The following is a 15953-nucleotide window of genomic DNA, read 5'->3' as shown; positions in this document are numbered from 1 at the left end:
AGGAATGTTTCCAGCACTTTGTTGAATCTATGCCTCCAATAATTAAGGCAGCTCTGAAGGCAAAAGGGGTCCAACCAGTACTACTACCTAATAAAGAGGCCAATGAGTTTATTATTTAGTATAACAGATTCTGCAGTATCTTAAAATTAGTTTCAAAATATAGCATTCTAACTTTATTTCTAAACTTTGCAAATTCCGAACACCATTCTCCTGGGGGAAAAGTGTTTGACCTATCCAACACCCCAGCCTGACTCGTTGCACAAACTTTTGTTCTTTTCTTGTTTCTTTACTCCTGTCAGCATATTGGTCACGTGATTGCGGTCTTACTGATTATGTGTGCTATGCTGTGTCGCATAGAATCATATAGACAGTAGACCGAAGACAGCAACACTGTCCTAACAACATGGAAAAAGCAAGCAAACAGTCCAACAAATGGCAGGATGGTAAAACAAAACATGCATGACGATATTTTTTGATGGTGATGTCGTTTTGTGTAAATAAAATATATTAAATGAAATTATTTTGTGTTTATTATTTTATGTATTTTTTTTCTAGTGATTGTCCAGTAATTGTCCAGATTGGCTGTGTTTCCTCCTAGTGCTGAGAAGCGACGTAACATCTAGTTGCAAATTTGGTAGCAAAAAGTTAAAATATTTTAACTTTGAATGGCAATGCTGTTTACCGTTACCATTGCCAATAGTCTCTGCCAGCCTCACCTAATTTTACCGTCTACCGTCTCCGTGATTCCACAAGTGCAGAATTATACACACATTACTGTCTCATGATTAGGTGGCCTATCTACGAATTGTGGTGCATTACTTGTCGGATACACAGTGCATGTGAACAGTCTTTGGTGATTGTGACACACTCCAACTACCATACACAGCCACATAAACTAAATGTTCCAGCTTTGACACAGGCTTTAGCCTGACTCTCTTTTCACAGGGGGCTTTTCTCTGGAACTGCTCAGGGCAGAGGCTTCCTTCAGCTGATTGGTGGATAAATCCATCCTTCCCATCCTCTTTACAATCCTCACACAGAGGGAGTGTGTTCAAGTCTACTACATACACACACTGCTCTGTCAGCAACTACAGCTATTAAAACTGGAATATTTCACACTTGGATTTTAAGCTTTAATTTGTTGTTTTGTTTTGTTTTTTTATCCAATTTGATCTTCATCCATCTGCAGATATGACAATCAGAACAGCCCGTCCAAACCGGGGCCAACATTTCCGGCCCCGCATACACTGCTTCAAAAAGGTGGGTGGATATCATCATCATTGCTACTGGTTTTATTCAGTGCTTGCTGCTGTTATTTTATCCCTTATTTAATCAGGAATGTGGAGTTTTAAACATTACAGATATTTTAATTGTTGATTTCACTCTAAAGCTAAGTTAGACTTAACATTCTGGACATTTGCTTTTATTGCATTACATAAAATATGAAGCACAGACACTGTGGAGAAAAAAACAACAGCAACAACAAAACACTGCTTTTTTGCAATAAATCTTTTAATATTGTCATAAATAGATGTATTTTTTCCTATTTTCAGTTAAATGAGAGATCTCATTGAGTGTATTTTTATTTGTATGAGATTTACACATGATTAGTTGCCACCAGAAGAGCAGGGCTTGTAAAAGAGCTTTTCTAATTCCACCTTAAAGCCAATTAGCTTTGCTCTGCTGCCAAGTGTCACTGTGGTCAGTATATACTGTTAAGTTTAACAGCATAACCTGACCTCACCAGGTACACTCCTCAGTTGTTAATCTTAACTTTCAACTCACTGCCACGCTGAAGCAAAGGACAGAAGGACAGGACTGAATCTGTAACAGAAATAACAGATTACAGAATTGAGTACTATGTTAAAGGAGGTGGGCAAATAAGAAACCTTGCAAATTACACACAGAGTAAAGGAAATAAATGAGTGAAATGCGTCCTCTATAACTTACAAAAGAGTAAATATACTGTGCACTGAACTTAACACAGGCCTCCATACTGAAACAAATGTCATTGCATCAAGGGGTTGCCAGTATCTCATCCATACCCCCATGGGTGGATTATGAGACAATGGGCCCCTGGGCACAGACATGCAGAAGGCCCCACCGCCTCTCTTACATACATGGTCCCTACAGTCATGCAATTCCTGGAAAAGTTAGAAAATTATACAAAGGCCTGGAAATTGTTTGGAATTAATGAAAGTTTTGAATATAAATAGTCTTGGCTATTATTTAAAATATGTTCATAAAACCCACAAAACATGTCTTTAAATGTAGTGCTGCACTTTGTGACTGTTGAAGCATCACTAGTATCACATGATTGGAATATGCAGCCAGTTGGCGATGGGAATGTCTAACAAGCGAGTAAAGTTAGCAAGCACTAGCAGTTTGCTTATCTGCAAACGCTTGGGTAGTGCATGTCAAATAACGTTATCATGTGTCTTTTGAACAACAAATACAATACATGGCTTAGAGAGAAGCAGTCCCTAGCCCTGCAGGATGTAGTAGGCCTATCTATAGCAAGATTTTTGACGTTAGCAACTTGAGGGAAGGCATTTCATGTCATATTCCATGTTACATTTTCACTACAATGCCTGTTTCAGCTCACTGGATTATAGGGCTGCCAGTAATGATTATTTTCATTATCAACTAATCTGCCAATTATTTTCATGATTAATCAGTTGATCATTTAGTTTATGTCAAAAAAAGGTGAATAATAATCATAACAAAGCCCATAGTGATGTTTTCACCTTGCTTTCTCTGTCCAACCAACAATCCAAAACCCAAGTACTCCTCATTTACTATCATAATTGAAAAGTAGCAAATTCTCACATTTAAGAAGCTGGAACCAGCAAATGTTTGACAGTTTCACTTGGAAAATAACTGAAACAATTAATCAATTATTGGAAGTGGTGAATAAGTTTCTTTCAATTTACAATCAATTTATCAATTAATTGACTAATTGTTGTAGGAGTAAGAGCCTCATTATTAATCGTTATAAAAGGCAAACATTACCTATTTTAACTTAAAGTTGTACTTTAAAGTAATGGAAGTGGGGTAAAATATTATGGAGAAGTTCAGGAAAAGTTAAAAAAAAAAATCATTGGTAAAAAGTTGTGAGAACCCTGTACCCAGGGGTGAGACGCAGATTTTATAGCTGTTTATCCTCTTTTTGTTGTTTGCATGTCTAGTTGTTACCCATCTTGCTGTGGTTTTGTGTGTCTTTGTGGTCATTTTGCATCTATTTGAAGTTGTTTTATACCTGCTTGTGGTATTTTTGTGTCTCTTAGCAGTTGTAATGGGCCTCTTTGTGGTCACATTGTGTCTCTTTGTCGCTGTTTTGCCCCTTTTAATAGTCATTGTGAGTCTCTTTGTGTCTTTTTGCAGCTGTTTTGTATCTCTTTGTGGTCTTTTTGTGTCTCTTCCTGGTTGGGACATTTCTCTTTTGCGACATTTTGCAAGTGAAGGCCGGGGGGGGCCTGACACTTTGGGCCCCTGGGCCCTGGGCCTGTGCCCCATAGGGCTGCTCAGTAATAGGTAATGTAAATGTAAATGTAAATGGGTGACTTACACAAAGTTTTGTCCCTAGTATAGTTGTCATGATGTAGAAAAAATGGCTGTAGAGATCAAAATTGTTTTTTTTGTACCAGGCTGTCAACATGTTTATTCCTGCTGTAAAGTTGCGCATTGTAACATGGGGGTCTATGGGCATTGACTGGCTTTTGAAGCCACCCAAAAGTGGCTGTTTGATGAACTGCAGTTTTGGGCACTTCATTTTGGCTTCATTTTTCAGCACTGGAGGTTGCCTCTTTGTATTTACATAGCCTATATTACTGTTTATGTGCCACAGACAGTGCCTCTGTATGTGTATACTGTATGCACTGTGTTTATATGTGGTATGTCTTTTGCCTTTTTGAAGAGTTACATTTTCATGGTGTCTAACACTAGGTTGACTTGGCAACTTCATTCTCAAATAAATTCATGCAAAAAAGGACACCACAGTAATCAAGCCACCAACCTTGCAATAATGAACAACCTACTCCCCCATCCAAGCTACAGCTTCATCATCACAGATTCCAAAACTATAAGACAGAAGGTTTTTAATTTAATCTGATTACATATTAATGAGGCAGTATGATTCGACCCTGAGTAAGAGGCTTTATTCTGTGAGGAAGCATGTGTAGGATGTGGTGTTTGGGGAAGTGAAAGTGACCTCATCACATGTCACTGATGAGTCATAACACTCATTTACATGTAAATCATGAGCAACAGCTGCCTCACAGTGGAAGGATGAATACATATTTCTAATGGATTGTACTGACTGAAAAAGTAGGAGTAACACAATTTAAATTATAATTTGTTTCAAGTAAAAGTCCTAGATTCATTCAAAATAGTAACTCTGATCAGGTGTTAGCTTTAAATGTACATTAATGGAAGACAGTAATGTTTTGTAATATGAATGCAGTCCTTTCTCAGCATAGAGCTTTATGGAAAACCTGCTAGCATATCACATTCACTGCAACATGGAGAGCTAGTACAGGAAGTAGTGTGACATCACTGCAGTGCACAAGTGTGGGGGGTGTGGTGGTGGATGGGATTATTTACAGTAGTGTCTTTAATTGTCTGCCAACTTTTACCTAAAGTGGCAAATGTTGCATAACCTTGAAATTAATAAAAAAAATTATAGCAACCTTGTGATCATTGCTGTTATTCTAAATGTGTTTTAAAATATACATGACTGACTCTCAACTGCTACCTGTTAGAGTGGTCCTGTGTCAAAATGTTTATTCCAAATCTGTGAGTATAGAGATTGAAAGCTGCCACTGTATGTCTGGTTCAGACTCTGGGTATGGTGAGCAAACCTGTCCCAGATGATCTAGGAGCTCTGGATGGCCCATAACAGAACAGCATATCGGAGATATGTACTAATTTTGGCCACAAACCAGTCAGTACTTTGTGAGTTATTAAAAGTATTTTGAAATAAACTGTTTGATGCACAGGGAGTCTGTGCAAAGCTCAAAGAACTGGTGCGATGTGTTTTTAACTTGGTTTCAGTGAGGACTCAGGCAGCAGCATTATGAATTTGCTGCAATCGTCTAACAGAATTTTTACAGAGACCTGTAAAGATACTTTTTACTATCACTTATTATCTCCATAGAAAAGTTTGTTACCCAAAATGCTATGATCCACTAAAGGACTATAGGCACACTACGAGATGAAAAAAAATCCCTGTTTTTGGTATCTTCGCAGCTATCTTGACTGTAAAGGCCAAAACACACCGGCGGGAAATGCCGCACTTCAAAAAATACATCTAGGGGTGGTGCTGTGTGCATTTTCTCGAGTGGCCATGATTGGTTCCGGTAGCAGTGCTGCTGCTGGAATAGAACCAGAATCTCCAGAAAATCTGCACTCTACTTAGTGCACTTTTCTAGTTTATTGACTCTGTTGGTTCATAATCATCTGGATATATTGTAATATAAATCTGCATGTCATCCACACAGTAGTTTTCCAACATGAAAACTAAAGAAAAAAATAATTGATGTATCAATCCTGTGATTTGGATTTGCTCCAAAATTTAATAGGTTCTTTCCTGTCCCATGCTTCACCAAGTCACCAAATTCCAATTAATAGTTTTTCTGTAACCTTGCAGACAAACAAATAGATAAACAAACTGAACCAAACCATAACCGTCTTGGCATAGATAATGACACATACCAGATACAAAGTACTGAGAAGGTTTCACTGGGATTCAGGCAAACTTATACAGAGCTGCTATGTGCAATTGACTTAAAGGCAACAAAATGCATACGCAACTGTGAACTGTGAAATTAATAATTAAATAATATTTAATAATGTGTTGTGTTGTAACACATTATTATTTTTTTTCCCCTCAGATTTCATATTAAACATTTTGAGGTTCCATACACAACATATGCATTACCTGATGATGACTGACACATGCAAGATGAATAAACTTCAGGTTTTTAATGGAGATAGTTGTCACATTGTGACATTTTAATCATACACTGAAAGTTATCAAAAACAAGGTAATTAAACATTATGACACTCTACAGTCTTTCTCTTACTAAGATTCTACTAATTCATCTTATCTGTTCAAACATGTAACCTCAATTACTGGCACAAATATGAATATCTACCGATAGATTCACTCTCTGATTTAAATCCAGAAATTTCCTTCCTGTTGATGTTGTCAAACATATATGTTAACGGATTTATTTGTTTACCAAACAGAAAACAGGAATTTACCAGTGTTTATCCGGTGGCTGATGTCTCTCTTTTGCTGAATGCTACACTGACATCTTTGCTCTTCTTCTGCTTTCAGCTGGAGGCCATTGTGGTTGAGATGCAGGACCCAAACACTGGGGTCAAGGGCTCAGAGCAGAAACTCAATGTCACTACCATCCCACATGTCGTCACTGGTGAGACTGAGACAAACAAACGCACACTGACAAAGCCTGAAAATGTTCCTTAGCTTCTAAAAGTATAGAATTGTGTAAAGATCATTTATTACACATTTGTCCCAAGTAAGGACAGAATATTATAGGTTATAATAATCTGCATTCTATCAGCTGTATAGGGTGATATAACAATATGAGGATGTGTATCTTAAAATCTGCTTTTACAGATCATTTTTATATGAGTTATGTATCAAATGATTATGTAATTATGAACACACGGAGCTCTGCAGTTTCCCCCACTGTACAGAGTTGTTCAGCCCCCTTTAGCTTATTGTTTTGGTTTTCCACCTGCTACACTTAAACAGCAGCCTAACAGACACAAGCAATCAGTCCAGCTGCTTAACACAGCCAAGAGCCAAAAAGAAATAAGATTAAAGGAATACTAACCCACAGAATGACCATTTGTATATCAATTACACACTGTGTGTTGCCTTGAATTCTTGAAGAAAACTTTGTTTTTCTCCCATGCCTCCATGGTGAAAGGAGAATCCATAAAAGGCAAACATTTCTTATGAATTGAAGAACATAGGGACCATGTTTAACAAGAGCAAATTTATATCATGAACATCCACTTAGTTACAAACATTTACAGTACAAACTCTCATACAATTCATGCAGTATAATGCAAATCTTAGTTATTCAGTCACATGCTCAGTGCTCTGCAAACATGAATTTTTGCTAAAACATTACAACAGATATACTCAACTTGCATTGCCTGTGGGCCTGACAGGTCAGTCGCAGCCCACATATGTATGCAGGGACATCTCTAGGATTTGGGGACATTCGGGGATTAGTCCTAGGATCCTCCCCCTGGTGCTTTTTTTTTTCTTATTAGTACACATCATACATTCACAAAATAACTAAAACCAACACACCTCTAGGTGAGAGGGTTCTCTACACATCACTGAATTATGACAAAAATAAACTGACCTGTGACAATGTGAGCACCGCCTATACACATACAGTCAATATACAGTTGATGTGGATTTCATTTGAATGAATATAATGGTATCATTAAAACAAACAAACAAAATAAAATGAATCGAAATGAATAAAATGAATCTGCTCCATTCTTCCTCCTCATAAGTTATTCCCAAGTCTCTTTCCCACACAACCTTTAAGCCTGTTGTATTACCCTTAAACCCACTAATAAGATGATTATAAATTTTACCCACAAGGTGAGGCATTGTACTTAATAATATACATTTAGAGGAGATAGGACATTGGATTGGCAGCTCAACACCTCTGGGGGCTGCCTTAGACATGCAATCCCTGAGCTGTAAGAATTTCCAGAAATCTCTGTTATGCAGGTCGTATGTTTCCTTTAATTCTTCAAATGATTTTAAAATATTGTTGTGGTAGAGACATTGGATATGCTCGATTCCTTTAGTATGCCACTCTCTCCAGAAGAACACCTTTCCCCCTATTTTTAATAAAGGGTTATTCCATATTGATGATGAGCCTGTAAGAAAAGGAGATACTCCTTCTTTCTTATGCATATGGTGCCAGATGTCCCTTGTATTAGAGATTATAGGATTCTGTCCTTGTAACTTTGGCCTATGACTCAGATAGTCTGCTGCTTTAAATGGAGCATTTAATTCTTCTTCTAAATTCACCCATAGAGGTTTGTCCTTTCTATTTGAGAGTAGGGATGTTATCTGGGCCCCTATAAATGCTTCCTGGTAGAGCCTCATATTAGGGAGTCTCAGACCCCCACATTCTACTTTAGCTTGTAGTCTTGTTATTTTCATTCTCGCCCTTTTCCCAGCCCAGATAAACTGACTGAACATTTTATCTATGGTTTTGAAAATGGTCACTGGGATATTTAACGGTATCATGCTTAAAAGGTAGTTCAACTTTGGGGCTATGACCATTTTTATAGCTTGTATTCTCCCCCATAATGATATTTGTAATTTATCCCATCCCTTGAGTAGAAGTTCTATTTTAGTCAATACTGGATTGAAGTTATCCAATATCATATTCACTAGTCCTGGATTCAAAAGGATCCCAAGGTATTTTAATTTTTTAGCTACCCACTTAAATTTCCAGTTTAGAAAATTACTTTTGTAACAGCTTTTGGAAAGTGGCATCACTTCAGACTTATTCCAACTGATCATGTATCCTGATATGGATGAGAATGAGTTGATAGTTTCCAAAATGGCGGGCACCGACTTCTGAGGATCCGATATCAAGGCCAAAATGTCATCTGCAAAAATTAATAATTTGTTTTTTTGACCACCCATTGTTATTCCTGTGATTGATTTGTTTGATCTTATGGCTTCTGCAAGGGGTTCCAGTGCTATAATAAACAAGAGTGGTGAGAGTGGGTCTCCCTGTTTTGTCCCTCGTCCTGCTACAAAAGCCTCTGACCTCAGACCATTAGTTGTTACCATAGATTTAGGCTGGCTATAGATGAGCTTAATAATGTTCTGAAGTCCCAAACCAAAACCAAATTTGACTTCCAGATTAAATGAAGTAAGCATCAAAGAATTTTTTTGCTTTATCTAAGTCCAGTTCACCCTCTGACCTATAAAGCTCTTCATAGAACTGTTTAAACACACTGTTAATTTCTTTGTGATTAGTAATGAGAGCGCCAGTTTTGTCTCTAATTGCCCCTATTTGATGAGCAGCTTCTCTGGCTTTCAACTGACTAGCCAGTAGTTTGCTGGCTTTTTCACCAGATTCGTACAATTTTTGTTTTAATCTATAGAGAGAATATTCTGCTTTTTTTGTGAGTATAGTATTTAGTTTGTATTTANTAATCAATACGCGAATAAACTGAGTGTCTGTGTGAAAAGAATGTGTAATCTCGGCCATCAGGGTTTAAAAGTCTCCAGACATCATGAAGCCCTATATCCTTACATAGTGATTTAATAGCTTCCTGAGTCTTGGATGGTCTGGTGATGCCCCGGCCAGATCTATCTAGAAACACATCAAGTACTTGGTTATAATCCCCCCCTAGAATCACTGGGAAATTACCAAAATCCAATATGATTTTCTTAAATTGTAGAAAAAAATCTGGATCTTCTATGTTAGGTGCATATACGTTACATAAAATTACATTTTGTCCTGCCAGATTAGCTAAGAGTATAAGAATTCGTCCCTCTTTATCTCTATACCCCTGGTGCTTTTTTGATAAACAGGCTCTATTTTAATGCTTTTTATGCACTCTGACACCTCATGTATATTAAAAGTGGGGATGCACAATTAATCAAAATATTATCAAACGCTAACAATATGGCAAAGTGCAATATCCAAATAGAAAGACGTCATTGCAGTTTTTTGATAAAGGTAAGCTGTGTCACAACATACTATGATACAGAGATGCCCGGGCCTACAAATCATATATCAGACGTAAGGAAACATTCTTGTTTGACACAGGCCCCAGCTAAAATCCCATATTTATAATCTTTATATTTTTTTCAGTGAAGATGTAATGCAAAAATAACCACTCCCACTAAAATCACGACTCATTTCACAATATCCATCATACAGTGGAACTCTGCTTAAGGAGTTTATACGCATGTGTGCACTCGGTGGGGCCTCCTTGGATCGGACTTGGCTCTGACCTGTCGAGGCTTGGACACAGGACCTCTGTGGTGTCTGGCACCAGGAATTTGGTGGCGGATCCTGTGAGACCTGTCAGTTGTTGGTTGGGGTTGGTTGGTTGTCCCACACAGGCTCAATCAGATTGGGATCTGGGGATGTTGGAGGCTAGGTTGATGCCTTGAGCTCTTTGTCACCTTCCTCAGGCCATTTCTGAGCAGTTCCTGCAGTGTTGTATGGCGCATTTGCCTGTTGGTGGGGCTTTCGAGGAGTCCATTGCCTGGGAGGTGGGGTGTGCATGGTCTGTTTGGATGGGTGGAGCATGTCAAGTGGCAGCCACATGGATGCCAGCACCAAAGATTTCCCAGTAGAGCATTGCACCGTAATGGGATGATCAATGTTGTTCACTTCACCCACCAGTCATTTTAATGTTATGGATGATCAGCATATATTCCAATGGCTACTTGGCAGACAGGGGGATATACTGTAAATGGCTGTAGAGAGAAGGGCGTACTGTATACCCTACACTACACCACAGCTTGACAACAATGACAGCACTTGGTCACTGCATGATCTAAGGCATAGACTGCGTGAAGACACTGGCAGGCTGCCTTGCTGTCTAAGCTGCTAACACCTAAGCTAAATAAGGCAGCCCACAATTGGATGAGTCCTGGACAGTGCTTTAGGAGCCAAAGTAGCTTTTTAATCCGATCTGAGAGCGGCAAGGGAAAGGTCAGCATGGATATACCCCCCCCCCCCCCCCCCCCCTTGTGAACTCAGGTGGTTTGTGAGTTTAAGTGCCTTCTCCTGTGAGTTGCAGTTTTCAAATGATTGGGTGGTGCAGAAGCCAAGTAGTCACCTTTAGTTGTGAATGTGTGCTGTCATGTCTCCTGACTGTTGCTGCCTGTTATTTTGTCCCTATCGTCCCTACCATTAACTGGGGACGTGATGTCATGATGGTCACTTGGCTTCTACATGAAAGGTGGTGGAAACACATTATTGAACTTGAAGGCCCATTGTGTGAGATTTGAGGGGAAATACTGTCAGAAATGGAATATAGTATTCATAGCTATGTTTTTATTATAAGTTTGATTGATGTTAATGTGTTCTTTCAGACATATGTTAATTTTTGAAAATGAAACAACTTCAATTAAAACTTAAATTAACCAAGAATACATTTAATAAATAAATAATTTGGCAGCCCCCCTGCAGTGACTCTGAGGACCCCCTAGGGGTCACGGACCACTTGTTGACCCTGTTTTAAACTCTTAACTTAAACTCTGAGTCTAGGATCATTATTGACTCATTACTTATGGAAACAATACATTCTCACTTTGTCCTCGTCACGTATCGACCTTTGATCATGGACTTTCCACATCAAGATATGACGTGCAAGGTACTGGGCTCGTCAATTGTTGATGTTCTGGGAAGCTGTGTCAACTTCAGCCTGTTACATGCATTGTCTGTTTTCAAAATACATTTCCATTTTCACAGGAAATGCACACTTTGCATACAGTCCCTTTCGAAATAAATGCATAACGTCGGCACAGCAGTGCAAATTGACATTTTGCAAATTGACAACAAATGCACATGGTTACATTTTGCGAACACACACAAGTGTTTGGTCAACCAAAGGACATGGTTGGGTTTAAAAAAAAAAGTAACAGAATTTGGCTATACAATCCTTCAGGAAGCGAACACAGGCCCCCCCAGTTGAAAGGCGGAGGTTGTTGGACTAATCCACCACCCCTACCACCCGCCCTACTCAGACTTCCACTGCCTTAACTTTGTCCTGCCTTGTGTCCCCCTGATGCCGTCTGGTGCCGCTAAACAATAATGGCGACCGGCCATGTATCATGGTTACGTGAAAGGATGGCTTTTTTTCGTTGGTGTCTGACGCAGGAAGTCACTGACTGAGCGCCAGTTATCAACAACTTCAGAGTGAGACCGAGTTGATGGAAAAATGTCATTAACTGTGTGTGCAGTGTTTCAGTGCTTATCTCTGTTTCCACACAGGTAAGGACATCATTGCATGGATTACCAACAAGATGAAGAACACTACAGAAGGTACAGTGCTATAAAACTCATATTGGTTACTTAAACATGACATCACCACATGTCAGTTATTTTAAAAACATATTGTGTCATTTACTGCCTCACCTATGAATTTCCTCTTCCTGTCTGTGTTCCAGAGGCTGAGGTCTTTGGCACCATGTTAGTGGCCTATGGCTACATCTATCCCCTTCAGAACCACAAGAAGCTGGTCATGTGCAATGACACCAGCCTCTACCGCTTCCAGGTAAAACTAAATCCTAGCTTCTCCTTTGCTGCCAATAGTTGGAATCAATGTTGCATTTGAACATCACAGAGAAACAGGATTTAGAACGTATTTTCCTTCACTAAAGATAGACTCACTGACTGTGGTAAACAATAACAGCATGGCCTAATCACCAGCTCCTGCACAGCTCACTGCTGATGTTTTGATGTCATCACAGTAAGCTGTTAAGAAAAAGCACGCTGTGACGTTCTATCATAAAATCAGTGTGTGATTTATGTTCAGTTGAAACAGTGTGTTGGAAAAAGACATCATCCTAAATGTTAAAACCAATCTCACACTTAGTAGAGATGAGCTATTTTAAAATTCCTCTTCTTTCTTTATTTATGCATTTACTGAAAGAAAAATTACTGATAACTCACAGCAATTCATGGCTATTATTTGTGAGTTTAAATATACTAAAAGTGTAATACTTTGTACACAAATCAAAAATGATGACTGAGCTTGAGACACACCAAACCAGGAGGACATTTGGCAGGAAACTTCCTGGATGTCTACATGGTATATAGGACAAATGAGGAACTTCTTTAGGTTAACATGCAATCTACAAGTGCACCATTTTTTAAATTCTTTATTCAGCCATCAAAGGGGTGTGTGGGCGCCCATGGGCTGAGACCTGACCTGGATGAATCTGACTAGTCCCGTCTGATCTGAGACACAAACCTGACCCAAGATCTGAGACTATGTTTTTGTTTTTTGCGTTTCTTTCATGAAAACAGCAGCGTGGCACTGGGCACTTAGGTCTCAAAATGAGAGGTTTTCAGGCACGTTGTTGGCCCATTACTTTGTTAAGGCAGCAGAAAGCGATCATATCATTGAACAACAGAAACCATGGTCTAAACATTGACAGAGCTCAAGGCTTTTAACACAAAAGTAAAACGATGGCTGAAACTGAAGCAAGCCTGTGAACATTGACTTTTATATATTATTGTACTCATTTAGTGTACTGCCCTTTACTGTTTTGTGTTTTTGCTTATTGTTTATGTCCTGATTCTGTCTTTGTCTATATGTTTTGTATATTAATGTTTCTGAACTGTTTTTAACTTTGCACACGAACTCTGTTTTAATAGCAAAAGCCTAACCAGGGACAGGGGTTGCGAATTAGCTTCAGCTAGAAACTTGTATGCATGACATCTGTTTTGTATTTTATATGAAATAATGTTTAATGCATTTGTCCCTGATCAATAAACGTCTAAATAAATAAATACAGTCAAGGGGGCACTATTTAAATGATCTAAAGCACATGAAGTGCATGGTGCAAGTGAATTTGTCCGCTGTCTGACTCCGCATTAAAAAAGATGCTGTGCACATTTACACACAAGGAGCAGCGTAACTTTAGTTATAAAGGTTTAGTTCTGTTTCCTCTGTCAAGCTTATATCTACAATGTTTAGTTTTGCTGCCTAAATGTCCCACAATATTTACTGCAGTGACATTACTGCTCTGACCATAGTACTCAGCAGAAAACTGCTCGCTTCTACATTTTACCACAAATAGCAGTGCGCCAGGTGCAGGTGCAGGTGCACCTGGCCCTTAAAGGGAATGGGTGATGACACTCTGATTGTACCATGTTATGCCCAAAACACACCTATGATTCATTTAGCGACTAAATACAAGACGTTTGCCCCTTTTGCCTTACTTTGTGTTGTTTAACTGGCAAAGTGGAGCTGGACACGCCCTAAATGCACATGTGCCATGCACTTTAGACCATGCGCTATATTATCTAAATAGGGATTAGAAAAAATGCATCAGGCATTACAGATGGGCATGTCAGAGACTGTGGCAGTCATGGCCAATTACACTCATTACTTTCATCCCCTTTAAACGCAGAGCTCTGTCCATCATGACATACTGGCAGGAATCCTGTGAAGAGTTTTCCTCAGAGAAAACTTTTTGCTGTCTGGAAAGTGCAGAATTTCAAATATGAATACAGCAGCTCAAATATCCTGGCAAGATCAGAGGATGACTCTTTTTTAGCTTTCCAGTAATTCATGTTGAAGAGCCTACTGACTCAATGTATTCTGTGTGTGAGAAATAATAATTGTCTCAAACCTCACATGGCTGGTGGAATTATTGTTTACACCTGCAGCAGTGTCTGGTTTGGTTTTAGGATGTTTTTTAACAGTAAGGCCCTCTTTCCTTTTAAAGCTAATCTTTTTGTTTACGCTGTAACCTGCTCAACCCGTTCTCATCCCCAGGTCATCAAACACCAACGCTATGTCATGCCCCTGTCACGGCAAAGGCATCCTTCAGCATTTATGTGTTATGTTATATGAGACACCCTGGGCTTTCAATTTAAAGTTCACGGACACGAACTCCAATGTAAACCCTTCCCACCAATGTACTTCTATATTTTAACACAAAACATGATATTTTTGTCAGCCTAACCAAATAAATCTGTTGCCTAAACCTAACTGTGACCATTTCACAACATGTGTACCATGTGTTACAGTGTATTAGAGCTGTGCATCACATATAGACACTAAAGGGTGTTTCTTGAGATGCGGAGGGACATGACAAGTCATTGGTATTTGATGACCTTGGAATGAGAACAGGTTGTATTTAACCAGATTTTACAACGGCGGTCTCTGAGAGCAAAAATAGAAGTAATGTGACATTTCTGTAGCAGATATTTAAAAACCTATTCATCAATTAAAAATCATGTTTATTAACAATTATAGTGAAATTAGACAAAGCCATAAAGTATAAGGCTAATAAAACAATGTATAGATAGACAAGCACTAATACTGTCTTTCCAATCTAAACCTTTTCAGACCCCATACTTCTGGCCTACTCAGAAATGGGTTGCAGAGGACTGTGACTATGGTGAGTACAGTATGTTTAATGGGGTGGGGGTTAATTTGAAGAGGAAAATCAGGGACTTCAGCGATCTTTTAGGATGGATCCTGATTGACTGTTGTGTAACAAGGCACAAACTATGTGCATTGCTTTGAAAGAAGATATTTGTGGTTTTTAATCAAATTCCAAAAGTGACTTGACATATCTGGATGAAGAACATCAGTAAGAGGCACTTTCCCCCACTTCAGCTCAACTGACTATAAGCAAAGTACTGAAAAGAGAAGTCTAGATGAGCCTTTTGTATAACTGGATAAAATATGTAAACAAGACAGCTGTGGAGTCATATGGAGGTGTATTTTTTTTTTTTTTTTTTGACAGATCTAGGGTAGTAGTTTCTCCTTATTTCTGCAGCCGGGCTAAACACATTCCATCTGTGTGCTGGAGTTGCATATGAAACTGATATCAGTCTTTTTAATGGTAGTGTTTACATTATACAACTGTTTTATGTTTGTAACATGTGTGATCATTAATGACTTTTGTTTCATTATGACTGTAGCCATTTACCTGGCAAAAAGAAACATCCGCAAGAAAGGCATGCTGGAACCCTATGAACAGGTTTGTGAACAAATACAAAAATAAACATGTTAATTTCAATTCAATTTCAATTTCAATTTTATTTATAAAGCCCAATATCACAAATCACAATTTGCCTCACAGGGCTTTACAGCATACAACATCCCTCTGTCCTTACGACCCTCACAGCGGATAAGGAAAAACTCCCCAAAAAAAACCCTTTAAC

The 15953-nt window shown here is 38.7% G+C and overlaps 1 protein-coding gene across 1 annotated transcript in view; it reads left to right on the top strand.

Annotated features, from left to right (window-relative positions):
- The first annotated feature begins 1044 nt into the window (after positions 1–1044).
- Positions 1045–15953, top strand: part of rgs9a (regulator of G protein signaling 9a) — a 29887-nt gene continuing 14978 nt past the window's right edge. The window contains exons 1-6 of the mRNA XM_050069088.1: positions 1045–1260; positions 6341–6437; positions 12039–12089; positions 12215–12321; positions 15130–15181; positions 15711–15769. Of these exons, the coding sequence (XP_049925045.1) occupies positions 1192–1260; positions 6341–6437; positions 12039–12089; positions 12215–12321; positions 15130–15181; positions 15711–15769 (435 nt within the window). The 5' untranslated portion in view covers positions 1045–1191. The remainder of the gene's footprint in view (positions 1261–6340; positions 6438–12038; positions 12090–12214; positions 12322–15129; positions 15182–15710; positions 15770–15953) is intronic.

The sequence above is a fragment of the Epinephelus moara genome, chromosome 18 (assembly GCF_006386435.1).
Source record: "Epinephelus moara isolate mb chromosome 18, YSFRI_EMoa_1.0, whole genome shotgun sequence".
NCBI classification, from domain to species: domain Eukaryota; kingdom Metazoa; phylum Chordata; class Actinopteri; order Perciformes; family Serranidae; genus Epinephelus; species Epinephelus moara.
The sequence above is the reverse complement of the archived record's forward strand: the minus strand, read 5'-3'. Positions and strand labels throughout refer to the sequence as shown.